We start from the raw sequence: 27,594 nt of genomic DNA on the forward strand, positions 1-27,594 counted from the left end.
GCTAGCTGAAGAGGGGCTTGAAAAGGTATCGTATTGGATTCGATGGCTGTTGAATCAATAGGTGCGGCACCCAATGAGATCTGATTCCCCTGCATCTTGAAGCCTGGCTCTGAGGCCATCACAGATAGCAATAACACTTAGACTTATATACCTCTCCACAGTACTTTACAGCACTCTCAGAGCGGTTTTACAATGTCAGCATATTGCCCTCAACGATCTGGGTCCTCATTTTACCAACCTTGGGCGGATGGAAGCCTGAGTCAACCTTGAGCCGGTCAGGATTGAACTCCTGGCAGTGGGCAGAGTTCGCCTGCAATGCTGCATTCTAACTACTGTGCCACCAGGGCTCAGATACGCAGAAACTTCAACTGGTCCAGCATGAAGCAGTGTGGGTGTGTACCCTTGCTTCAGCTGCACTGGTTGACAGTTTGCTTCTAGGAGCAATTCAAGGTGCTGGTTATGATTTATAAAGCCCTACATGGCATGGGGGCCTGTTCATCTAGCTCAGGGGTCTTCAAACTTGGCCCTTTTATGGCTTGTGGACTTCAACTCCCAGAATTCCTCAGCCAGGCATGCTGGCTGAGGAATTCTGGGAGTTGAAGTCCACAAGTCATAAAAGGGCCAAGTTTGAAGACCCATGGTCTAGCTCAAGTCAGCTTGGCTGGTTTAATGCAACAGGGTTGGTGCACTCTGGGTTCCTTTGATTAAGCAGTGCCGTTTATTAGGACCCATGAAGTGTGTCTCATTCCTCATCCATGTCTTCCACACTTCCAGGTGTTCTATTAAACCAGCGGTTCTCAACCTATGGGTCGCAACCCCATTTGGGGTCGATCGACCATTCCACGGGGGTCGCCAAGCAAGGCTGTCCGCCATTTTTTTCCCCTTTTCCGGCGGGTGCCTTACCTCCCTTGGTCTGGGCCAGCTGGTGGTCGGCCTGCTCCGTCTCTGCCGCTTGCCAGCTACGCCTCGGCCGGCGCAGGGGGCGGAACCACGCATGCACGGCGCTCTCAGGCAGGGAAAGTCCTCGACTTACGACCGGTTGGGTAGTCCTCGACTTACGACCGGTTTAGTCCTCGACTTACGACCAGTTTAGTCCTCGACTTACGACCGGTTTAGTCCTCGACTTACGACCGGTTGGGGGTCGCGGCATTAAAAAGGTTGAGAACTACTGTATTAAACAGTCCCACAGCAAATACTGGTTTTGTTTCTCTCCTTTTATTCTTACCCAAACACTCTCACCTGGATCAGCATGTTGTAATGAATGAACTTTGATATATAGCTGTATGACTTAATTAAATTTAGAGCCTGTCTGACTCCAGCTCATCCTAGGCAGCTTACATTTTAAAAATTAAGGAAAAATCCACATTAACATGGAAAAAAGAACCATGCACATTCAGAAAAAAAAACAACATACAATATAACAAAAAAAAATGCACCTGATGGGCTTAACACCCACCCTACCACAACACAGAGGCAAAGAGTCAGATCTTGAAAGACTTTTGAAACTTTTTTATGGTGGGAGCCCTGGGAATATCATCATAGGGCTCCTACCATGAAGAAGATTCATGGGGCCACAACAGAGACCGCTCGCTTCCTAGTCCTTATGGGTGATGCTGTATAGCGCAATGCTGTTTTCAGTTTATTCTTCGCAATTGGAGCATTTCTTATATAGGTAGTCCTCGACTTAACAACCACAATTGGGACCAGAATTTCCATTGCTAAGCAAGGCAATTAAGTGAGTAATGCCTGATTTTATAACCGAATCCCTGCAGTTGTTAAGCAAATTATGCAGACATTAAGCAAATCTGGTTTCCCCCACTGACTGCTTGTCAGAAGTTGGCTGGGAAGGTTGGAAATGGCGATCACAGGATCCTGGGATGCTGCAATTATTGTAAATACATGCCAGTTACACATAAATACATGCCAGTTGCCACCCCAATTTTGATCAGATGATTATGAGGATGCTTCAGTGGTCATAAGTGCAAGGAACGGTCATAAGTCACTTTGTTCAGTGCTGTTGTAACTGAATGGTCACTAAACAACGACTCCAAATCAAGGACTATCTGTAGCTAAAATGTAAAGCAACACGGCTGCTTTTCTTATTGCCCAGGCTAGCAAGCATTTTATTTCCTCAAGCATTTCATTTTGACTTCTTCCTCTTTAGTTGAGCCAAAATAGATCTTTATCTCTTTCTGGTCTCACACCTGGCCTATTGAGAGGCTGTATGTTAATTAAACCTAGAATTTCCTCCCACAAGTATCTGGCAGGTCACATTGTTTCTAAAAGTGATTTTGCACGTATATCCTTTGTGGTTGGACAGAGCTTTTATTTTTTTTCTTGTGTGTCTAATAAAAAATTATGAAGCACAAGAAGATAACATTTTTAAAGTTTTGTTAGCAGCCCCTTTGCAGAATTACACCAAGAAGGTCTGGCTAAAATGTTTTCCCTTTGCTCGGTTTCACTTTTAAAGCCAGGCGTTGGTGGGAATCGCAATGGAGGATTTCAAAAAGACCTGAAGGCTATTCAGAAGCAAGAGTGAGAAAGAGAGAAAGCTATTTTTGAACTGATTTTCTTGCTGTCTGATCCTATGAGAATCCCATATAGCAGTGATGGCGAACCTTTTAGAGACCGAGTGCCCAAAAACCACCCCGCCCTGCTCCGCCCTCAGGGCCATCCATGGCCCGCTGCAGATCGCCCAGGCAGCCCTGCAGCGCCATGGTGGCCACGCCCTCTGCCCGCACACTGCAGCAGCATCTGCTGCCCAGCTGCCATGTGCTTGGCTGCGCTGCTTTGCGCGGGCTGCATCTGGGGGTGATTCTCCTCTGGGGGGCCTGCTGGTGAGGGGGCTGCTTGGGGAGGTGGGGCTGGGCTGACGGCATGTGTGCCCACAGACAGGGCTCCAAGTGCCTCGTGCCATAGGTTCGCCACCACTGCCATATTGTACAGCTGTTCTCATATGCAGGTAGTCCTCAACTTATGACCCCAACTGAGCCCTAAGTGAGACATTTGTTAAGTGAATTTTGCCCCATTTTATGACCTTCCTTGCCACAACTGTTAAGTGAATCACTGCAGTTGTTAAGTTAGTCACACAGTTGTTAAGTGAATCCGGCTTCCCCATTGACTGCTTGTCAGAAGGTCACAAAAGGGGATCACAACACCCCGGGACACTGCAACGGTCATAAATATGAGTCAGTTTCCAAGCATCTGAATTTTGAACACGTGACCAGAGGGATGCTGATAACGGTCATAAGTGTAAAACATGGTCGTAAGTTCCTTTTTTCAGTGCCGTTGTAACTTCGAACGTTCACTAAATGAACTGTTATAAGTCAAGACCCATTGTAGACCAATTTTCCTGCTGAATGTAGATTATAAGATTTTCACTGCAGTATTAGCTGACAGACTGAAGAAATGTGTTCCAGATGTTATACACACGGATCAAAATGGCAGACCCAAGTTAAAATCTAAAAGAAAATTGGTATAAAATGTGTACTACTCCATCAATAATAACTAAGCTAAATAAATTGTTTTGTAATATTTACATGTCAGGAAGCATGTGGACATGAGAATATTGTGGTTTTCTGATGAAAGTGCTTTTGCATACAATCTGGCTCTCTGTTTATAAAAACAAAACCATCAGATGTTAAACCCAAATTAACCTCTGTCCAGGTTGTTCCAGTTGCAAGAAATCAAGAGCAGAACACCCCTTGGTATTGCCTATAAGTGTGGAATAGTGACAGCAGTTTGAGTTGGCAACATGCAGACCAATAAGGGGGACACTGCAGCCATCATCTCTTGAATTCTTGCTTGCGTCTAACACAGATCAGTCTCATCACCTGAAGGAAGGCTGCTTTACACAACCATTTCCATAGAAGCTTGATTCAGAGCAAGCAGCCCAGCCTTGTTGTAGGTATAACCCTATGCAACACTAGTTTCTCAGTTGTGGTGCAATAATTTATTCATCCTATTACAGTATAACCACACCTAGGTCATCAAAAGGAGAACTTCTGCAGGCACGTAGGCTTGTCTATTTGAGGATGTGTAGAACCCAAATACAAGAAAAGAAGTAGACAGGCAGAAGTGTAATGCTGACGGTATAACCGAGTTGGAGGAGACCTTGTAAGTCTTCTAGTCCAACCTTTTGCTCAGGTAGGAAACCCTACACCATTTCAGATAAATGGTTGTCCAATTTCTTCTTTAAAATCTCCAGTGTTGGAGCACCCAAAACTTCTGGAGGAAAGTCCTTCCACTGATTAATTGTTCTCACTGATAGGAAATTTCTCTTTAATCGTAAATTGGATCCCATGATAATCTTCATCTGTTATTTCCTGTCTTGCCCTCAGGTGCTTTGGAAAATAGGTCAACCCCCTCTTCTCTGTGAAAGCCCTTCAAATATTGGAACACTACTATCATGTCACCGTTAGACCTTCTCTTCATTAGACTAGACCAGGGATAGGCAACCTTGGCTCTTTTATGACTTCAACTCCCAGAATTCCTGAGCCAGCATGGCTCAGCTTGGGAACCTCTCCCTTTCCCCTCAGCATGGCTGGCTCAGGAATTCTGGGAGTTGAAGTCCACGAGTCATAAAAGCCAAGGTTGCCTACCCGTGGACTAGACATTCCCAGTTCCTGCAACCGTTCTTCATATGTTTTAACCTCCAGTCCCCTAATCATTCTCTGCACTTTTTCTAGAATCTCCACATTTTTTTTGTATCATGGTGACCAAAAGTTGATGCAGTATTCCAAGTGTGGTCTCACCAGGGCCGTGTAAAGTAAACTTCATGTGATCTTAATATACAGACTTATGCTGTGAAATGGATCTTAAAACTCATGTAGAGTTTGATGCTGTACTAGAAAGTAGAATGAGGTCATCTTAAATCTGAGTAAATTACCCAAAAATGGGCAAAAGTCATTGGGTAATGACTCACAAACCCATTACCTAATCAATCACAACAGAGAAAATGATTTAAAATGTTTTCTCTAGAATTTACCTATACGGTACAGTGTTTCTGATAAATGGTTTTGGTAATGGAAGAATAAAGTAATTTGTTGGATTTTGTATAGCATAGCAAAATGCAGCATAACATAAAATTCATAGAAACAACGTATAAAATATGTATCAAAATATAAAACACCAGAGCAGTGAATTATTTTAAAAACACACAGTATGAGTGATGAATTAAATTATGTACTATAACAGGTTACTAACACTCTGGACCAGTGGTTCTAGGGCAGTGGTTCTCAACCTTTTTAATGCCGTGACCCCCAACCGGTCGTAAGTCGAGGACTAAACCGGTCGTAAGTCGAGGACTACCCAACCGGTCGTAAGTCGAGGACTTTCCCTGCCTGGGAGCGCCGCGCATGCGTGGTTCCGCCCCCTGCGCCGGCCGAGGCGTAGCTGGCAAGCGGCAGAGATGGAGCAGGCCGACCACCAGCTGGCCCAGCCCAAGGGAGGTAAGGCACCCGCCGGAAAAGGGGAAAAATGGCGGACAGCCTTGCTTGGCGACCCCCGTGAAATGGTCGATCGACCCCAAATGGGGTCACGACCCATAGGTTGAGAACCGCTGTTCTAGGGGGAGAGCTGCAATGTCGTCACAGGGCATCCATGAAGGTTTGAAGAAATGTTATAATTTAAATTTTGACTTAAGTCTCGGTGGTCCGGGGCTATGGCCCGTGACCACAAAAAATATTTAAAGGAGGTCCATGTGGAAGAAAAGATCAAGAACCACCCGTCTAGGCTTTTAAAGGCTTGTGCTCTGAAAAAGCTATATGGAGAGCAGGCAGCCGGTGTGTGATATCCTTTTTTTCAAGGCTGGTTTTAGCATGGAGGAGTGGAGAAACAACATTTCTCTGTAGTGCTGCATCTGTTACCTTCCTTCACTAATAATCCTGGTGGCTAAATGATTGATGATGTCATCCAAATCACTTGGAAGTTCTGCTGTTGCCATTCCTGGTTTAGGATTCTGGACATCCACGATCCTTTTTTGTTATCCCGGACTTACATAAACTGCTTCTCAACAAGCCAAGAGTTCGGGTTTTGTTCAACATGGCAAGCATCTTCCAGGTTTGTTTCACTGGTTCTGCGAATAGGAAAAATCACAGAGGAGCAAAATTAGTTTTATATTGAAACTTGTATTAAATTTAGCATCTTTCCCTTTATCCAGCAGTGAAAATCTGCAGCTTTTCAAATCCTGAACTTATAACTCCTAGCATTTTTCTACATTGGCCACTTTGATTGAGGGCTACTCAGGATTGTAGTTTAGCGATATCCGGGCAGACTCAGACTCAGCTTTATTTCACCCTAAATAAATCTCATCAGGAAGCCATGATTCATGGAACTGCTCCAACTTGTAACACACCTTCCTTCTGATTTTTTCCCCCCTCTTGTGACAGGTTAAGACAAGAATTTACATTATAAACTATTAGTTTCATTTTAATAAATCAGAACATGGGTGGTGTGTTAGTACAGAAAGTCCTCATTTAGTGACACAACAGTATTGAAAAAGCAATCTGGGACCTCAACAGATCTGTAAAGCAAAAGAAAGTTGAAGTAAGTTCATAAATGCTGTTGCAGTTCCACTTAATGACTATTTTGCTTAATAACTGAGTTGTTGGTCCCAGTTGTGCTCACTAAATGAGAACCCCTTGTATAAGCAGCTTGTAATTTTCTATTTGTACAAGAAACCCAGACTAGGGTAATTAGGGCTAATATCCCAACCTGAAATTACTTGTATTGATCCTCCTCTTAGGATTCTTAAACAAAGAACCCTGATCTCTAACACTCTCAGTTGGACACAATAAATCATCATCCCAAAGCTGAGATCATTTTTAAAAAGCCTTCCTTAGTCATCACCATGATCAAAACCAGTGGCAAGTGTCCACCAAAATACAAAACTAGTGGTGAATTTTTTAGCAGTTTAGGGTGGCATTTTCTTGTTTAGAGCAACAAAAGACAATCTAGTGATGTAACAATGTTCCTGAGTCATTAAGCTGGGTTTTCCTTAGAAGGGAACATTGGGGAGATTAAATGTTTTTTAATATTGTTATCTTTTGGATGAGGAAAGCCTAAGCACATATTGCCCAATTGCTAGAGGTTGCATTTCACTTATTATAGACAACAAAACAAGCTGGCAGCAGAAGAGGATGTTAGGAAGAAGCTTAAACTGACTCCACCTTAACTTCCTTTAAAAGATGCCCACTCTTTACTAGAGGAAGAAAAACACCGTCATGCTTCCAAAATTCTGGGGTTATATTCTATAAGAATAAAATAAAGAGTTCTGATGTCTGTTTCCTGATGTGTTCTATCTTCAAGGGCTGACATTTATCCAGCCATCCATTCACTTTGTATCACTGTCCACTGGACAGTGGGTAGTGCAACTCTGGGTAGTTAACATCCAACTGAAAACAACAACATAATAATCAAAAAATCAAATGCATCCTATCTAAAGCAAAAGGCTTGCAAAAAAAATGGATTAGGACAAGGAAGCCCAATCGTGGCAACTTTTAAGACTTGCATGGCTGGCTGGAGAATTCTGGGAGTTGAAGTCCACAAGTCTTAAAGTTGCCAAAGTCGGATACCCCTAGTTTAGGGTCATATGTTAATTGCTGCCTAGAATCCCTTATGTGAAATGGGCAGCTATTGAAAATCAATCAATCCATCAATCAGCCCCAAGGGCAAGGACATAAATTTTCTGCAGCTCACTCACTGAGAGATGCCTACTGCAAGTCTGTTTAACCCAAGACAGCGTTCCCTAAACCAAGAGCCAAGGTTGCCTACCCCTGCCCTAAACTATATTCCCCTTCCAGTAGTGCAAGTTGAAAACAACATGTGGCACATAATCAAATAGTCACAACATTGTGAGAAGATCCTCAGGATGTGGTCAAAAAAGCCATAATGGTTACTATATGCTACGTGCTGCACTTGCTCCTTCTTCTGGCAGAGTTCATATGAAGGCTTAAGCTAGGATTGGGAAGTCCAGGAATCACACATGACAGTGAGGCATCGTTCTGTTTTTGTCCTTTTTCAAAATATTATGATTGCTATTAATATATTATTATCACTTCCCTTATGTACTAACACATGGGCTTCCGCAGGGAGATAGCAAAATCAGCAAGATGTCGGATGTGTCACTGGGACTGAAGCCCCGCCCTTTTTGCAGGTGCATGGAATGTTGACACACGTACAAAAGAGGCGGAGCTATGACATCACACTCAGCATCTTCCGGATTTGAACACTGGGTACAGTCAGGTGTTTTGTTCTGTTTATTTAATAATAATAATAATGATAAAGTTGGAAGGGACCTTGGAGGTCATCTATTCTAATCCCCTGCTCAGGCAGGAAACCCTATACCATTTCGGACAAATGGCTGTCCAGTCTCTTCTTAAAAACTTCCAGTGTTGGAGCATTCACCGCTTCTGGAGACAGGTTGTTCCACTGGTTAATTATTCTCACTGTCAGGAAGTTTCTCCTTAGTTCTAGGTTGCTTCTCTCCTTGCTTAGTTTCCATCCGTTGCTTCTTGTCCTGCCTTCAGGCACCTTGGAGAATAGCTTGACTCCCTCTTCTTTGTGGCAGCCCCTGAGATATTGGAACACTGCTATCATGTCCCCCCTCGTCCCTGTGTTAAACTAGACATACCCAATTCCAGCAACCGTTCCTTATATGTTTTAGTTATTTGACATATCTCTGTGACTATTAACAGGTTATGTAGGAAAAGACAATACAATTTAAATATGCCCAGTACAATAAAAATACAACAAGATATTTAAAAAAAGATGACACTGGAGCGCATAAAGTTTCTCTGAACTGGCCCAGTCTTCCAAAACATCTGCAAAATCAGCAAAGCAGAAGCTGATCTAATCTAATCTAGAAATGTTGCACCTCTTCACCTCAGCACCTGAATCTCCACAAAGTGTGAGGTTTGTAGCTGTTTCTCCTGGCAGATCTTACTGGTCAGGTTGATGCTGACTGGAGAAAGCGATCCTGCAGGAGTCTGATGCTGAGCCATAAAAGGTTTTGCAATCCAAACCAGTTTGTAGGACTGAGATGAGGCCTAGATCCCCAAAGGTGCAACCGAACTGAAGTCAACGCACAGCGAAAGAGCGAATGAAATCACACAGAAAGAAGGAAATCGAAAACCAAATCCTGGGCCAGCAATGCGGGAAATCGGACTTCCCCCTTTTGTGGTATATAAAAGCTGAAGTCAGAACGGCACAAGAGTTCGCAAGAAAAGTGCAAGGTGGAACATTCCTACCACGAATCCAAAGGACCTGCCAAGTTCCCAGCAGCAGAGATGGGTGAATCAATCATCTACATCAGGCATATCGAGTTGCTGGGATTTGAGAAGAGGTTTTTCCCCAGCCAGCACTATGTAAGTACTTGGAGAGTGACAGCCTGATTTAAGAAGCTGAATTTGACTTCTGGAGAGCTGGGAGTAGAACAAACTGATGGACTTCTTTAATAGCTCAGAAAAGTGATTGAACTTATTTAAAATGTCCTGGGGAACAGACTCCATTTGGAGATTAGGATGCATTCCACTATTAAAAGGTCTCTGATTTAATCCCCAGTTTTGGCAGTTACAGAAGGGAGAGAGGTAGGAGTCTAAACATCAGCACAGACAATACTGCCATCTCATCTTCCCCTATAACGCAGGTCTTTGAGACAATGAGAGTTCAATGGAGCAGAATAGAACATAATGAAAGGAACTAATTTTTCAAAGAATCTGAGAAGAACAGACTTAATCAAACTTAATTTGGCCAGCTGTAGACCCAGCAGTTGCACTCAGAATCTGAATTTGGTTAGTTTTTAACTTTAATTAGATGCCTTGGTGGCTTAATCTTTGATACTGTGGTGGGATTCAAATATGTGAACAACCGGTTCTCTGTGTGGATGCTGCTTCTGGAAATCCATTCTGAGCCTGGGCAACAAAAAGTTAGCTACCAGTTCTGCCGAAGTGGTGCGAACTGGCTGAATCCCACCACTGTGTGGAGGGCAATTTTCTATCCAGTGTTCTTTTGAGCATGATTGTAGAGCCAGTGTGTACTTTATAGTCCTCCCCCCAGTCAAACCCACATATAACTAGCTTTCTAATCAGAATGCCATGACAAAGGTTTGCTGAAATCAAGACAGAACTCAATTACAATGTATTATCTTAAAGAAGTTACCTGTTCTTTAAGTAAGACAGTATACACTCAGAATATAAAACAATATTTTCATATTCCGGAACATGAACGAATGATCAGTAAGTCAAAGAAAATGAAAAAGAAAATAGTTGGAAATCATTGTTGATTTTAAATGCTGTGCTTTATTCAGGTTTATATGTTTCTGGTGAAATGGCAAGACCTGACAGAAAAAGTTGTGTATCGGAAGTTCACGGAGATCTATGAGTTCCATGTAAGTACGGATTGGATCTGAATGTTTTATTATTAAATTAGATTTGGGGGAAGGTTGTGAAAATAATAATGACTCGAATTAAGTTTCCACGAGTCTTAAACTGTGAATCTAATTGTAGATTCCCCATACATAAGTATTATTTATTATTAAACAACATTATGTATCTCAGGTTCTTTGGAAGTATTTGATAGGCGGACAAAAATGCCAAATCCAGTCTAAACATCTGGCTGACTGTGTGACCAGCCATAATACCTAGAGGCATGTGGGAAGGAATCTTAGGACTGAATGGTGAGAAGTAAGCATAAACTCAGGCAGAATCCTCAAGGCCACCTCAATTTCGTTCCATCATATTTGGCTTCCTAAAGTAGAAATTAATAAGGAAGCTTTTAAGCTTAACCCAGACATTTGCTGAGTAAGCTCAGCTGAGAGTAACTTCTGGCAGTCAAGGGACTGTTCTCCTTTGGATAGTTCCCACATCAAGATTGGTCTTGTGTTTTTTGGTGTGTGTTTTTTTAAAAAAATACAACTGGTTGGAATTTTTATACTTTCTGACTTGGACAGGATTTTGAAATCATGAAGCTTTCCCATGTTATGAAAGTAGAGGAAACCCACATAGAAGTAATTGGTTAATACTATTTTTTTTATGCAACATAGGGGTTTTTTTTAGTTCCTGAGTGTGTACGTGCTTGTTTGAAAGTATTAGGAAGGTACCTTCTTAGACTCAGGAGTTCAAGAAAGACAGCCTTTTTAATTCTGTATGTTTCAATTATCTTTCTTTTCCTATGATAGCCCTGTTTCTGGTTCCCTTTCCTAGGAAAGGAAGATCAATCCAGGGCTGTGAGGCAGAGTTGGCACAAAATGCTGTCAGAAGAATAATTTGGGGGTCCAACTTGAGCCAGGGTTGTGCAGGAATGAATAAAAATCCAGACATCTGTGAAAAAAGGAGAAATATTTATTCCCAAAAGCAAAGAGATTTGCTTTGGGGGCAGCTACAGAGAAATGGGATACAGCAAGATTATTTTATAGGGGAGCATGTCCTAGGTATGATTCTAGGGTGACACTTGAGGGATGTGGGTGTGCGTGTAGGTACATGCCACCTATGATATTTATTCTTGTGAACATGCAGATCCTCTGGGAGATCATTTTAATTAGTATTTGTGTTTACAGACCTTCTCTTTTGCTATGTGGATTAGGTCTGGCTAATTTATTTGGGGAGGGGTTGAGGAAGATTTTCCCCTGTTTACTATTTTTACTTGATTAACTTAGTTTCAGCTTGGCTATAAATTATCTAGTGGAGACACTGATTCTCAGTCCATCGTTAATGTTTGAGGGAAGATTAAGACAGTATAAAGCAGTGATGGCGAACCTTTTAGAGACCGAGTGCCCAAAAACCGCCCCGCCCCACCCCCGCCCCCACCTGCTCTGCCCCTGGCCTGCCCAGCCTGCCTCGCAGGGCCACCCACCGCCTCCATGGCCCACCACAGATTGCCCAGTGCCCTGCAGCACCATGGGGGCCACATCTTCCGCCCGCGCCCTGTAGCATCATCTGCACGTGACAGGGCACGAGGGCGGAGTTTTGTCCCTGCTGCCCCGCTGCCATGTGCTTGGCTGTGCTGCTCTGTGTGGGCCGCACCTGGGGGTGACTGTCCTCCGGGAGGGCTGCTGATGAGGAGGGGGCCACGGGGGGAGGCGGAGCTGGGGTGATGGCACACGTGCTTACAGAGAGGGCTCTGAGTGCCGCCTCTGGCACGCGTGCCATAGGTTCGCCACCACTGGTATAAAGAATGAAATATATTTTGATATAAGACTTCCCACAATGTTAATGTAGACTAAACTGAATGTTTATGTGTAGTTTCTCCATGTTGTGAGAGCACCTATTCTCAGAAGCAGATGTTAGACCTTGGGGAAAGGGACAGGAATTCCCCAGACATATGCAGACAGTTATTTTCTAAATTACAGTGAGGTTTGTTGTTACAGAGCTTTTCAAGTAAATAATTTCTGTTGATCTCTATTATATATAATGGGCAGGGCACATTTGGTGAAAATGGCAGCTGTAGTTTTTTGGGTTGTGAGAACCCAGCCTCATCCCCTCTCATGGATAGAAAGTAGCTGGTCCGCAGGGAGAAAGCATTCCTTGCACTTCTAGAGGTCAGCATGCTACCACAGATGGTCCAGGCAATCCATGTGTCATATGCAGCTTAGTTAGTCTTCTAAATATTTCTTGCTGCTCCTTAACTCTAGAATCGACCAAATCACATTTTAATGCTTAATGGTGAATTGACCTAGACTTTCAGTTAGATTCTGAAACTGATCTTTTGTTCTTTTCTCTTGCTAGAAAGCTTTGAAGGAAATGTTTCCAATTGAATCTGGGGAAATCAACACAGAGAATAGGATAATCCCACACCTGCAAGGTAAGTAAACTAATTGTAGCTGCAGTTAGTTGTGATGAAACTACATAAAGTTGAAGTTGGCATGGGTTAGTTCCACCTGCTGTTTTCAAATATATTTCCTTGTCCTACCCTTGACTGTTTTTGGCACCCGTATGAACTATCTATGGATGGACCATTTTAACTGGCTTCCTGATTGCCTAGGACAAAGGCAATTTGTAGCCATCCTGAAGTTGCCCTCTAGCTGCAACCAGAATTGCTTCTGGCGAGGGTTGCTGGGAATTGTAGCTTAAGGGCTACAGGTTCTCTGCTTCTGGATTAAATGAAATCAGCTACGTTTATAACACAGAATTACCTGCTGGTCCATATTGTTCATTTTTCTACTGCATAGCTTCTTCTAATTCTATAATTAGCTTAACAAACCAGAAAGACATGTAATTACAATATAGCAATAGCAATAATACTTAGACTTATATACCGCTTCATAGTGCCTTACAGCACTCTCTGAGCAGTTTAAAAATAACAGCATATTGCCTCCAACAAGCTGGCTCCTCATTTTAATGACCTCAAGGATGGAAAGCTGAGTCAACCTTGAGCCGATCAAGATTGAAATGCTGGCAGGGAGCAGAGTTAGTCTGCAATATTGCATTCTAACCACTGTGCCACCACATCTCCTAATGATATAAAACTCCACAGCTCTTGTAATATGATATAAAACTCAGACTGTGGCTTGTTTTCCAGATAAGCCAGGTTTTATAGATCAAACCTAACAAAGAAGGAGATTTGCAACACATTAAACTTAGATCCCCTGTTGGCCTAAGATTTGTTCTAATCTTGCCCCAATCTAGCACTGAAGTTGTTACCTAATTGGGTAATGAAATGTCTGCAAGAAAATATCTAAAAAAGGTTAAATCAGGGCAACTTTAACTTTTAACCTTTTTAGATATTTTTGGCCTGGATGATTGTGTGTTCATTGACACTGCCTACAAGAAAACAGCCATGTTCAGTGAGCACCAAGGATTCCACAGTTCAACCCTGAGCTACATATATTCCCTTCTATAAGTATTTGTTCCAATATAGAAGAGGAGCTATATGCAAACCAAACACAGGCAAAATTCTTTCAAGCACATGCCAGATGCCATCAAGATGTTTGGGCAGTACTTCTGTTGTTGCTGTAACAGTCCAGCTAGCTAGCAGAATCCCAAAGCCCCATTGTATGTTCGAAGACATGCACAAGAATTTGAGGTTTGTCAAGGTTTATTGGACAGCACAGAAGATGGGAGGCCACATTCACCAGACTGGAACAATATCTATAATGGGAGAGGTCACATCACTTTGCTGGGGTGGTTTCCTTCAATTTTCCATCGGCCTTGTGGGAGGGTTTTTTTTTATACGTATCAGTATAAACTTTATTTTAGAACATTGCTATTTTAGTTTGATTCCTGCTTCTCAATGGAAATTATGACACTGATTTTCTGCAATTGTAACCAGAGAGAAATTCATAAAGCTAAAGAAGGCACACCAGGTGTTGCATTCATGAGGAAGCATCAGGTTGCCTGGTTTATGTCACTGGTTGGGATTTCCTAAGTTTTCTTAGACCCTGAAGTTTTAAAAAAACAAGAACTAGCAGCATTTCATGAAAATAACAGCAGTAAATGGATGGGAAAAGTTGAATGGTTTCATCCTGAATAGGACAGGTCTCTGAAAAATTTCCCCACATAAGCTAACATTTTAATGAACAAATTATCTTTGTCATTACTGGATTATAGACCTAGAGTGACTGAAATTCTGTCTTAAAAGCCAGCTCTTCTTCCAACCACCAGATGTCTTGAGTTTTATTAAAGTGGAACTGAGACCATGATAGGTTCAAAAGAAATCTTTCCCCAAGATTTTCCAGGTTCCTTAAACTGAAGGTTTCAATATTTTCACGATGCGCACAGATTTACACTAATTTTGGGAAAGGAATGATCGAATCATTACATATGTATGCAAGTTCTGGGTTTTTGCACACTAACCTAACGTGATGTGTAGAGGTTAACTTGGAAAACTTGTATTATGGGCCAGAGGCTGATGACTGACAAGCAGCCAAACATGGTCAGTACTGATGACAGGTGGTTTCCGAAGTTAGGGCCCATACTTGCAAGCAAACAGCCTTGAAACTGCCTTGTATTGAACCCATTCTGTTATAGAAGGACAACAGTTATGAAAGCTCCTTCATATTTCTCCTGCTTTCTTTGCCTCCAGCCTCTCTTGGCTGGAAGAGACTGTTGGGAAGTTCTCCCTTAGAGCATTGATTGAGATCTGTTTCCAACTATCATTCTAAGCCATTACTTAACCGTGGCTTGTTGATTCATAAAAGCCAGAACTGGAATTCATATATAAGGCTAAGTCCAAGCCAAACACGCTGCATTTATTGCCCAGAGAACTTAGGAATGTTGTCAGAGTTGCCATCATAGGCTTGAACTTCCCATTCGCTAGCTGTCAGTCTGCCATGAACTATGGGGGGGGGGAGGGAGCTGGACAGGAAGGGGAAAGTGAAACTGATGAAGTTGATGGGAAGAAGTCTGCCTCTCAGAGACAAGTCCTCAAGGTAATTGCCCTGGAAGAAGAATGCACGACCAGTTTCAAAAACACCTCTTTCAAAATTGATTGGACGATGAGGGGAACCAGCAATGGGAAGTGTCTAGGAGGGAAAAATTAAAGTTAGAGATTTGGTGTGCGAACTTCAGTTCTAGTTTTGCTATGCTGTGATCGACTTGGCTTTTTAGTAAATATATATATATATTTCACTACAAATGGAGTTGATGGTCTTTCTTAACTAAAGGACCAAGTTGGGGGCAGGTCTAACCAATGTCCTCAAAAGTCTTCTATTTCACTCAACTCATAATCTGCATTGTAGAATGTGATTGCGGCAATTTGTGAAAGGTGACTCAGGGCTTAAGTGATTCTCTTTCCTTTAATTTCCTTTCCTTCCTTTTCTCTTGCTGGACGCTCAAAACACACAGAAGAGAGAGAAATGTCCAAGATGTGACAATGTGGAGCAAAATCTCTGCCTTGGGTTTTGGGGAAGTACCCCAATTTAGAGTTGACTGTTCTGGAGCAGATGGGTAAATAGACTCACCTGAGATAAGATGTATTTGCTTCCTTTCTCTGTCTAGCCCCAAGGTGGTTTGACAGCCAACGCTCCACTGAAAACAGGCAAAATACTCTGTCTGAGTACTTCTCTGCCTTGATCAATCTTCCGCGCAAGATCTCCCGTTGTGTGCATGTCTTAAACTTCTTCAAAGTCAGACCAGATGATCTGAACCCATCTACTGCAAATCAGTGAGTATTGGCCAGGCTCTGGAAGATGCAGATTGGGACATCCATGTTTTGGGACTACCCATATTTTGTGCAACCAATGCTTATAAAATCAAGCACAGTTGCTTGATAAATATGGTAAGCCACTCACAGTGGCTTACAATCATGGCTTAATCCCAGATGCATGTACTGTATATATGCAAAATGAAATGACTGAATTCATGCAACACACTAAGCCCAAATCAAACAAAACCACACAATGCATGACCCCAGGTATAGATTTAAATGGAAACTGGAAGAACTGCAATAGGGAATGGGTTTGTTCTTATCTTGAGCCTGGCATTGATATTATCAACATCCACATTTACCCTGTGTTGTTATCAGGTAGTTTTTCTGCATAATGCAACCTCTGCTGATTTAGATAGGAAAATTGCCAGAGGAGATAAGGAGAATAATAAGGAAGGAAATTCCCTAAAAGTTATTCATTGCAGAAACACAGTTGGAACTGGAGGGTGGCTGTACTCAAACATAGCCTTGCTCAAAGAGTTTTTATTTTATATATATCATCTAATTAACCCTTGGTGGTGGTAAGTGCCACATGAAATAGTCCAGGGCTTTGCAATCTCAGAGTCTGAGGACATTTATTTTGAGAAATCCTGCAGCAAAGATGGAATTGCAAAAATGAAACAAAAAAAAAATCCACTTTTTTTTTTGTCTGTGTGTGATGCAAGAGCGTAACTCTGCAGAGCTTGTTGGCAAATTACTTCTGTAAATGAAGACACTCTTGCCTCATTCCTTCTCCAGGCCCTGTAGGTGAATCTACTTTTATTACTTTGAGAAGCTGCACCATGAGCACTTGTAGGGTGTTGAGGGCCACAATCCGAAACAGTGAAATCAGGAAGTGTTTGGGGCAGGGGCACTTGAGGAGAAAAATGAAAGCCTTATAGCATGTCTCTGTATTTCGCCCCTTCACACCTCCAGATTCCTCTCCAAATATAATCAAAAGACTGAAACTTTCAGCCCACTTGGAATTTGAACTTTATCAGTTGGAAGCTCAGTTGATAAAGAACAAAACGCACAAGGGTCCTGCTGTTTCCCCTTTTCTTAGCCAGCAATTAGGGAGCTTGGAGGTTTCCCTTTGGTGTGAAGTGACTGGCAAGTGAGGGGGAAACAGTAGGGTTGTGGAACTACCCACCTGCAATTCTAAATGTTTTGCATTTTGTTTAGAACAGTGGTTCTCAACCTGTGGGTTGGGACCCCATTTGGGGTCGATCGACCATTTCACGGGGGTTGCCAAGCAAGGCTGTCCGCCATTTCCCCCCCCCTTTTCCAGCGGGTGCCTTACCTCCCTTGGGCTGGGCCAGCTGGTGGTCAGCCTGCTCCGTCTCTGCCGCTTGCCAGCTACGCCTCGGCCGGCGCAGGGGGCGGAACCACGCATGCACGGCGCTCCCGGGCAGGGAAAGTCCTCGACTTACGACCGGTTGGGTAGTCCTCGACTTATGACCGGTTTAGTCCTCGACTTACGACCGGTTTAGTCCTCGACTTACGACCGGTTTAGTCCTCGACTTACGACCGGTTGGGGTCGTGGCATTAAAAGGTTGAGAACCACTGGTTTAGAATGTATCACTTCTTCCTTTCTTGAGCTGCTGCTGCAGCCATTGGCTGTGGTTTCAAGTCTTTGAGAAAGAATCTTATTGAAAGTTTATGACAGATCGTACCACACTGCTTGCAATGTGATTTTTTAATGCAAATGGAATGATGGCTTAGCAGCCAGGGAGCTTCCTCTTGTACACATCTTTAGTTGTTTTCTTGATTATATGCTCATCAAGTCAATGTCAGCTGTTAGCCACCTCAAGGGTAGACTTTCCTGGGATACGCAGTGATTTTTATTAATAACAATACACAATCTGCTCTGAAGTCGATGCTCAATGCTGGCTGGGGAATTCTGCTTGTTGAAGTCCACACATCTTAAAGTTGGCAAGGTTGAACAACATTGCCCTACAGGGCTGGGCCTTTTGAATGTCAGTTGACCAGCCCCAGCCTTTCCACTGTATCTTAAAAAAACATTGCAATGAACATCCTTAGATGCATTTAAATGAATGTTCCCCCACTTAATGTGTCACAAAACCCCATCAAGTTCTCAGAAACCCTCAAAATTCTATGGGACTCTGTTTGAAACTCCCTGGACTAAAGCATAGAATTTGATCAATTTCACTATACCTTCATCACGTTCAGAGGCCCAGCCTAGAAATAATGAAAGCGTCCAGTGGTTTGCTAAGGGCTATTTCATTTACATTAGTGGCTGATCGGTGAGGCCTGAGATAGTAACAAGTCTTGTCCTTACTCCCTGCAGCCCCAAGAAACCAGAAGCATTCCTGATGCCAAAAGATTCAAAGAAGATTGCAGCAGGTAAGTCAATGGGAGTGTCAAAAGGAACCATTTGTGTCATCTTTTGCATTGCATTTCTGAGTTGGTTGCATCTGTGTTGAGAATGAAGGGGTGCTGGGATGTTTCTGCACTAAATCTGGGTTCCCTAAGCCATATAAGGAACGGTTGCTGGAATTGGGTATGTCTCGTTTAACGAAGAGAAGGACAAGGGGGACATGATAGCAGTGTTCCAATATCTCAGGGGCTGCCACAAAGAAGAGGGAGTCAAGCTATTTTCCAAAGCGCCTGAAGGCAGGACAAGAAGCAATGGATGGAAACTAACCAAGGAGAGAAGCAACCTAGAACTAAGGAGAAACTTCCTGACAGTTAGAACAATTAACCAGTGGAACAATCTGCCTCCAGAAGCGGTGAATGCTCCAACACTGGAAGTTTTTAAGAAGAAACTGGACAGCCATTTGTCCAAAATGGTATAGGGTTTCCTGCCTGAGCAGGGGATTGGACTAGATGACCTCCAAGATCCCTTCCAACTTTATCATTATTATTATTATTATCAGGGTGCCCACTGTGAGGCAAAACAGAATACCGGATTAGATAGGTCTTTGATCTGTTCCAATGGGCTCTTCCTATCTCTTCGCTGCCCTTCTTGCAGGCTTTTATTATTACTTTCAGGAAGTTTTAATTCATAGTTTATCATGAGGACTAGAAACACGCATTTAAAGAAGAATGGCATTGGGAAAAACTTTAAAAAATGAAAGCTCTCAATACTCAAGTCTAGCTTCTAGGTTACATGAAATCTCTTATTTTACTAACTCTGGAAATTATCTCTTTGTTTCTGAAAATAATCTCTTCATACCGTATGTATGCTGCTCCTATTAGTTGCTTAGAATCCCTTTTTAAATTGAAGTGGCTACAAAGTAATGTATAACGTAGTGAATAAACTAAATAAATAAACTGAGATTTCTCCTTGCAAAATGATTGTCCCTGCTGTCAGGTTTACAACTTGAAAAGATAACCGTGCCAAGGAAAAAGAGACGGGGAGGAAACAGGTGAATCTATTCGGGTGGACACAAATCAGAGATGATTCCCCTCTTTTAATAGCTCTTGGCTAACCCAGTTCTGTTAAATGTTGGCTCCAGCTGGATCCTCTGGTCTTCTAATTCCAACGGTGTCTCCTTTTTTTGTAGACATCACAAGCCCAATCATCCTACAGACCTACCGTGTGATTGCTGACTATGAGAAGAACTCTAGCACTGAGATGGCCATGAAAGTGGGAGACCTAGTAGATGTGGTGGAGAAGAGTGAAAGTGGTAAGAAAGAAGCTGGGTAATTTTTTTTCCATCTTGCGGTGGACTGGGGATTTTACTCAGTAAAAAAACCCCTTCTTTTTCTATCATGGTTATTCATTTCAGGGTGGTGGTTTTGTCAGCAAAAGAATAAACGAGGTTGGGTACCAGCTGCTTACCTAGAACCAATGGATAGTCCAGATGAAGCCGAAGAACAGGAGCCCAACTATGCAGGTGAATGAACTTTACTGTTAGATTTGAGGTTGTCATCAGGCTAAGGACCATGCCGAGCAAGGCCCCAGTTTAGCTCTAGAACAGGGGTCTTCAAACTTGGCCCTTGCTAAAGTAATTAGCAATAAAGGACAGATTGGTTTTAAAACACAGTCTGAGGTGACTCAGTTTAACAACCATAGAACAAGAGATGATAAATCTTTGTTATGCCAAATAGTTTAATTGAGGCAAATATAATTGGTTTAGACCAGGGGTAGGTAACCTTGGCTCTTTTATGACTCGTGGACTTCAACTCCCAGAATTCCTGAGCCAGCCATGGCTGAAGTCCACAAGTCATAAAAGAGCCAAGGTTGCCTACCCCTGGTTTAGACAAAGGAGAGTGTCTCCATACCAAGGATGTGGTTGTGAGGGGGGGGGGGGAAGGAGGTATGCCATCATGAGATTTCTGAAAGCATAGTTTATGTATATTATATCTAATGTAACATAATGTATGTGAAATACTGTAAATAAATAATAGAGTACTATATCTGCACAATTTACTGTAATATTTATTAATGATCAATACATGCTAAACAAGCAGTATAGTATGTGTGTTTCAGTGATCAATAAGCAATGAAAATATCAAATTATTAATAAATATTGAGTAAAAATTAAAATAAATACGATCAATTGGTATAAAGGTGAACTGGGATGCAAAGTCTCATTCTACTTCAGCTGCATGAATTATTAATTATTACAGTAAGTTATTGTAAATATTGCAGTTTCCTTAACATAAAACTATACATTTTTGTAAAATAAAAGTTGCCATTAATGACTTCCTTCCTGCATTTTATCTTTTGGGGCTCACTAAAGGGAATCTACTGTGTTTTAAAAACATATACAGTATTATTGTTTAGCCTATTTTCCCATTAAAATGCCTCATTAACCGATAAAATATTCACCATTATAAAAAGACATTTAAAAGAGGTTGCTGGTTGAAGCTAATTTAAATGAAATATAAAAATATGAATTAAATTTGTGTAAAGCGTTTATTGTCCCTCAGAATTTGTTTCATCTCTAATGTGAGTTTGTCCCTCTTTTGCCTTTCACATTTTGGATGCATAAGCTGTTTTCACCCTCCACAGTCCAATCTGTAAAATGGGTAGCTGAGTGAAAGCAAGATTTAAAACATGAATGAAAGCAGTTAAATGTTTTTCGGCACTTGATATCAGTTTCAATTCAGAATCACTTCTTATGAGATGGGCGGCCGTATAAATTTTATCAATCAATCAAATAAACTCTCTTCTTGTAAGGTGAACTCCATGTTGTCCGAAAAGGTTACACAGCTGCTCAGGAAGATGAGATTTCCCTGAAGGAAGGAGAAACCATAGAAGTTATCCATAAACTGCTTGATGGTTGGTGGGTAGTCAGGTAAGGCTTCAGCCATGACTCTTTTCAAAGAGGAAGCAATGGAGATGTTTTGTCCTTGAACTTCCCACAAATTGTTCCCCTGCAAATGCACTAGGACAAATTTCAGATTTCTGACTAGAGAAGCTAGTTGCCGGAGCTTGGAGGACACCTCACTGAAGGTTCCTGCAGCTGAATGTGGGAATGGCACTCATCAATGCGGGCTTTCCTGTTGTGCAAAAGTGGCCCCACTTACTGTTTGTCGAGATGTCTTCACAACCGAGCCTCCATCCTGTGGTGGTCTGACAGGATGCTATGAAACCAGCCCATTCTATCCATTTTTGGGGCAATTTGGGGGCTTGCTTTCCAGTCTAAAATGGGCCTTGAGCTACCCAAATTAAAGTTGTGCAAATCCACCCCAATCGTCCCAAAGGTGCTTTTTCTGAAAGGCAACTGGACTTTTTTTTTCTTTGAAAATGTTTCACTTCTGAAGAACTGAAGGAGTTTCAAAGAAAACCCCCCCCAAGAAAGTCCAGTTCCCTTTTGGAAAAAGCACCTTTGGGACAACCATGACCTGGTTGAGAAGCTCCATAGACCTAAATCCAGCCTAATGATATTAAGATCTGAGAACCCCTTGTCTGCAAGGATGAATCTGCCAAAATCAATTTTCTCCAGTTTGGTTTCTCTCTTTTCAAGTTCTTTCTCTCTCCCATACATGAAGTCATTTGTGAATGTGGTTGGAGTGCTTCAGGGTGAAACTCATGAGCGTAGTCTTTCATCTTTAGTCTGACTTCAGAGGCACAGGCATAACGTGCGGGCAGAAGTTCTATGTTAATTCTGAGGTAGATTGGGAAAAACCCTTGACAGAAATTTTGGAGGGCAATTGCTGATCCAGTGGTTGATTTCCATGCCATTGACAACACATGGAGACAGAACTCCAATTGTCCAATGTCCACATATTATTGCACCTTCAGTGTGATGCTTAAAGGGCAAATCTCAGTCAACACAGAATACGCAGATAGACCCCCAAAAAGGCCGTCAAAAATCTGAAGTGACAGGTGTTAAAAAGAGGAAGTTTCAGCTGACAGCCATCTGATGAGTATCTATGTATTGCAATATGTTATTAGGTTCAGAGCTAAATAAATGCGTGGGAGATAACCCTGGAGCATGACATATTCTTATTCTGTTCAGCATTATGTACCAATAGAAAAGAGTATATGTACTTTAGGGTTGAACTGTGGGGTCCTTAGTGCTCTCTGAGCTTGGTTCTTTGCTTCCAGACGTTTTACTACCCAACTAGGTAACATCATCAATATTTATGTAGATGTCATATTTCTTAGAAGGATCTTGCTATGGAGTGCAACCATGGTTCAAACTATCTCTGCTTGTTTATTTCTCTGTGTCAATAAAATGGTCTTCTTAAATCTTAGGAAGGAAGAGATCACAGGCTACTATCCTTCAATGTATCTGCAGAAAGCAGGAGAGGAAAACATGACTGAGAACAACCAGCTGAGGAATAAAGCAGCACCACCACGAAGGTACAGTTGGGCTCCCTGGATGTTTATTTGTTTTGAAGTGTTGGATTAAGACTGGTGAAACCAAACCTCAAGTCCATCCTCGGCCTTGGAAACTCACTGGGTGATTTTGGGTTGTTGTGGGGATAAAATCAACAAGAGTTTTCTTTAGAATCAATTTGGAGCCCCTAGATGTAAATGTAAATCAAGATTTAATTTACTTTAGCCTTTGGTCATAAGTAGACATTGTCAAGCACTTACCAAGTCTAATATCTGAATCAGGGGCTCAGATAAATGCTGATTACTTCATTACTTCTCAGGACAAAGAAAAGATGGGATTTTAAGACTAGGAAATTAGCCAGTTGTATAAAATTCCATAATCAAAAAAATGGGAAGGAGAAAGTCATGGAATCCAACATTTTGCTCAATGCAAGATCCAGATCAAATCACTACTATGGGGATTTTATAGGAAAATATATGGGAATCACTCTGATTGGAAACGAGAATTTTAGTCCATGCACAAGGAAAATGCCAAGTTGGAGAAAACCTGGCTTAGCAGATTCTCGTTTTGTTATTCATGTGCTTATAATTCCACTGATGATTTTCCTTTCCTTCTGATGACTGGGCAGATCTAGTATCGGCAATATCAAGAGCATCCACACGCAAAGTCGCAGGCAGATCAGCCAGGAGACGTATAGGCGGAACAGCGTCAAATACATGCAAAGCAAAAGGAAGCTGAAGAACAAATTCATGGGCAAAACCAACACTATTGGTAAGTATGGGGAGCTTCAAAAAACGCTCTTCCAAAATCCCTAATTTGGTAAAATATGAAAAGATAGCAAGGCACAAAACAACCTTCTCTGACCACTTAAGCCAGTGTTTCTCAACCTTGGCATCTTGAAGATGGATGGACTTCAACTCCCAGAATTCCCCAGCCAGCATCGCTTCGTGTTATCCATAGCAGAACATCCAGATTCAGCCATAATTTCATTCCATACAGCATTAACCTTGTGAACTCTCAAGCTTCCTCCTTCCGTTATATATTCAAGATGGACAGTATTTGATATTTATTTGCTACGTATATGTAGGGGTGTGGGTCTATACATATGTTGTACATAGTATGTTTAGGTGTGTGTCATGTATGTTTCACTTTGAGAGCGGGCAACAAAATTTCATTTTTGATGTGTGCCGTTGTGCCCACAGTAAAAAAAATGACAATAAAGGTTATCTTATCAAAATTGAGAAACACTGCTCTAAGCCTTTGTAAATTTGGTTTCTCTTGAGTTTTGATTATTTCTTCCTTTTAATATGACATGCCCAACTCAAACACACTGGGCATTGGGCAAAAATCACCGGCTGGGGTATTCTGGGATTTGAAGTCCACTCATATTCAAGTTGCTAAGATTGACAAACACTAACTTAAACATGCTAAGCAGGTCGTTTCCTCACTTTTTATTGATACAAATGTCTTCATATGGAATATTTGTATGGAATATTTGTCCTGACATGATGGGCATGTCTAATGTTGTGGCAAATTAAGCCTATGAATATTAATTCTTTAATGACCTCAGGGTTGCACCATTACAGCTGCCAGATCTGAAAGAAAGGAAGTCTTGCTTTTCTCCACCCCAAATCAGGAAGTCAGTTTGGAATGATGTAAAAAGTTTTGCTGTATCATCTCAAGGCTGTTTTCCCCTCCCCTCCATTTTATTTTATAGAGGAAAAAAATGAGAATGATGAACCCAAGCCCGCAATTCCTCCAAGACCCAGTAAAGATTTGATTCTCATTCGTTGTTCTGAGAGCACAAAAAGAAAAATCCAGTGAGGAACAAACTGAGGAATTTATTTCTCCGCCTCAAGTTATTCACATAGGAGCTGTTTTTTTGGAAGAGTTCATGCAAACAACGTCTAGTGTTCCCGTTGCAGCTCTTGTGTTCAGAGAATATGATATTTTTTTCTGCTTGCTTGACCAACCTTACAAAGGAAGAGAGGTGTTTAGAACATAGAATAATAGCATGTAGCTATTACAATTATACAATAATTATATAATAATTGCACATAGAATTTAGCACTGATGACTTCTTACAAATCCATTTTTTTCAGTCTCTTATTGTATAAGCCATTGAATCAAGGTGGTAAAACTATGCTGAATTGAGTTAGTGTTAAATCAATTAAGTTCCCTTTCCCCTGGATTTGTACATTTTGTCAACCAAGCCTGCTTAAAGACTAGAGAGTATTTATAATTCAGTTTTCTTGGTTTCCCTGAGCGTGGGTTGTTTTCCTGCAGATGTTTCGTTACCAGCCTTGGTAATATCATCAGTGTAGAGAATGGAATGGAATTTGTTGGTGGTTTATATAATAGTGGCTTGGTTTGTATAATAATGGCCTGCCCTGCCAGTTGTGACTGGAGTGTGATTTCTTCCTTGGGTAATCAACAAGTTTCACTCTTACATATCACCAAAAATACCATGAATATAATGAGTCTTTTTAGCTAGTTTATGGCTCAAATGTATTGTCTGAATCCAGAAAACAGGCTAATTCAGGTTAAGTGTGTTGTAAGACTTGCATTCATGCATCATTCTTAGCCAGTTAAAGTCCTGGTAATAATATTTTTCCCTACATTGAAAGTTTGCTTAGTTTTCACTTCCATTTGGTGTTTTGTTTGAGGGATGCTATTTTTCTGCGGCTTAGCTCCTTTGGTTAGTTTGTGTTCAATATATGTTAATGAAAAATGGTAGGTTTTGGTTTTATAATTAGTGTATTATATATTTCACTGAGAGTGTAAATACATAATAGTATATATTGTTTTATCCTTTTTGCATGTGTTTAACTGCTGCTTAGTTCTCATTTGCTGATTTTTTTATTGTAATTACAGAATTACAATTGTTTTTCTTTCTGCAAATCCAGAAAAAGGGTGTCTATGAACCAAGCCACAGAGTGAGCGAGTGAGCACGTATGCCCGTAGATGTTCTGAATCTTGATCAGTGGGGTAGCTGGCACCGTCGGGCACACACATGCATTGAGCTTATGATTATTGATTATGATGCACACGTCTATCAACTTAGTGTATTTATTTTTCATGTGCCAAAGTTTGTTATCCACGCATAAGATAGGCTACTTTCTAAAATACGTTTTGGGTATATGGGATCTTGATTTACATCCATTGTATTGTACTTGTAACAATTATGTTGTTAATTAATAAACAAGCTGAGGTAAAAAAGAGGGCTTTTAATCTTTTCAGCAAGTCATTTCCAATTAAACAGCAGTGGTTGTGACATAAAGGAAACCCTTTTGTTGTACTTTAGACCTGCAGATTGCTCAAAAAAGCCTCTTGCGTAAGATTCTGGGCAGAAAGGAATTTGCAAACATTTAAGAAGAAGGCTGTTTTTGAGGAAAGTTGACCAATTTTGAACTGCAAGTTGCGTAGGAGCTCAAAACCACATGCCCTATCCGGTTTACCATTTCAGCTTCCAGCCAGTCCGATGTATGTCTATCCAGAAATTAATAAAAAACTTGGTTTCCTGGAAAGGTCTTGGGACCGACTGTGAAACCCACAGCTTACTTTATAAATGTTTTTGTGTGTGCATTTTTTTATTATTCCATATACCTTGTTAATAACTTTTGTTATAAAATTTTTAATCATATTTTCCTTATTGCTATTTTAATCTCACTGGACATAGAGATGGACAGCATACATAATTAAATAAATAAATAAATAAACCTGTCAACTGCCTGGAGTTTATAAAGATTGGGAGCATTGATAACCTGCATTAATTTTTCTAAATGCTTTTCTGCAGGACACTCCATGATGGCTTTCTTTCCGTCTTTCTATTTTTCCAACTGACAAGCAATATGGCTATTTGTTTATTTATATGTATTTATATCTTGTCTTTATTATTTTTACAAATAATTCAAGGCAGCGAATATATCCAAAAACAACTTCCTCCTCCTGTTTTTCCCACAACAACAACCCTGTGAGGTGGGTTGGACTGGAGAGAGTGACTGGCCCAAAGTCAACCAACTGGCTTTCATGGCCAAGGCAGGACTTGAACTCACAATCTCCAACTTTCTAACCTAGTACCTTAGCCACTAGACCAAACCAATTCTGTGGTCAGTTTGATGCTTGAACATGGTTCCTGCTCTTGTGCTACCATGTTTCCCTGAAAATAAGACCTGGTCTTATTTTTTATTTTATTTTTTGCCTCCAAAAGATGCACCAGGTCTTATTTTTCGGGGTGGGTGGGTGTCTTTTCCTCTCACCTCACAGCGGCAGCACCGACAGCCCCACCCAGCTGGCTCACTTCTTCTATGGCCGAAGGAGCAGCTTCATTCTGCAGCTGAGAATGGAGCTCGGGCCTGCATTTTGCCATCAGAGGCCTTTCCAGAAGGCCTCTGCAGCCGAGAATTGAGCTACAGATTGAATCCATAGCTCGGTTCTCGGCTGCAGTGGCCTTCCAGAAAGGCCTGACTGCAAAATGCAGGCCAGAGCTCCTTTCTCAGCTGCAAAATGAAGCTGCTCCTTCAGCTGCAGAAGACGTGGGCTGGCAAGAGAGGCCTGGATGCAATGGTAAGCTCCAACCCACCTCAGCTTGATTTTTAGGCATGCGCCTCGCCCCAAAACTAGGGCTTATTTTGGGGGGTAGGGCTTATATTAGGCCCACCCCCAAAAATCAAGCTAGGGCTTATTTTCAGGGTAAGTCTTATTTTTGGGGAAACAC

General features: G+C 41.6%; 1 protein-coding gene across 1 annotated transcript; it reads left to right on the forward strand.

The window, feature by feature from the left end:
- The first annotated feature begins 9,237 nt into the window (after positions 1-9,237).
- On the forward strand, positions 9,238-26,575 carry NCF1 (neutrophil cytosolic factor 1). Its single transcript, XM_015823201.1, has 11 exons — positions 9,238-9,365; positions 10,307-10,387; positions 12,723-12,798; positions 15,933-16,098; positions 18,428-18,483; positions 19,647-19,769; positions 19,872-19,979; positions 21,269-21,386; positions 22,793-22,900; positions 23,506-23,648; positions 24,595-26,575. The coding sequence occupies exons 1-11, from the start codon at positions 9,288-9,290 to the stop codon at positions 24,699-24,701; spliced, it is 1,164 nt and encodes a 387-aa protein (XP_015678687.1). The 5' UTR covers positions 9,238-9,287; the 3' UTR covers positions 24,702-26,575.
- Positions 26,576-27,594: the final 1,019 nt, after the last annotated feature.

The sequence above is a fragment of the Protobothrops mucrosquamatus genome, unplaced genomic scaffold (assembly GCF_001527695.2).
Source record: "Protobothrops mucrosquamatus isolate PMUCROS unplaced genomic scaffold, P.Mucros_1.0 scaffold1796, whole genome shotgun sequence".
Taxonomy (NCBI): Eukaryota; Metazoa; Chordata; class Lepidosauria; order Squamata; family Viperidae; genus Protobothrops; species Protobothrops mucrosquamatus.

What these genes read in the sequence shown, in the direction of transcription:
- NCF1 (XM_015823201.1), top strand. Translation starts at nt 9,288, where the DNA reads ATGGGTGAATCAATCATCTACATCAGGCATATCGAGTTGCTGGGATTT. An exon ending in TTTTCCCCAGCCAGCACTAT is followed by an intron (nt 9,366 to 10,306) that starts GTAAGTACTTGG and finishes TGCTTTATTCAG; the next exon opens with GTTTATATGTTTCTGGTGAA. An exon ending in GGTGGAGAAGAGTGAAAGTG is followed by an intron (nt 19,770 to 19,871) that starts GTAAGAAAGAAG and finishes TATTCATTTCAG; the next exon opens with GGTGGTGGTTTTGTCAGCAA.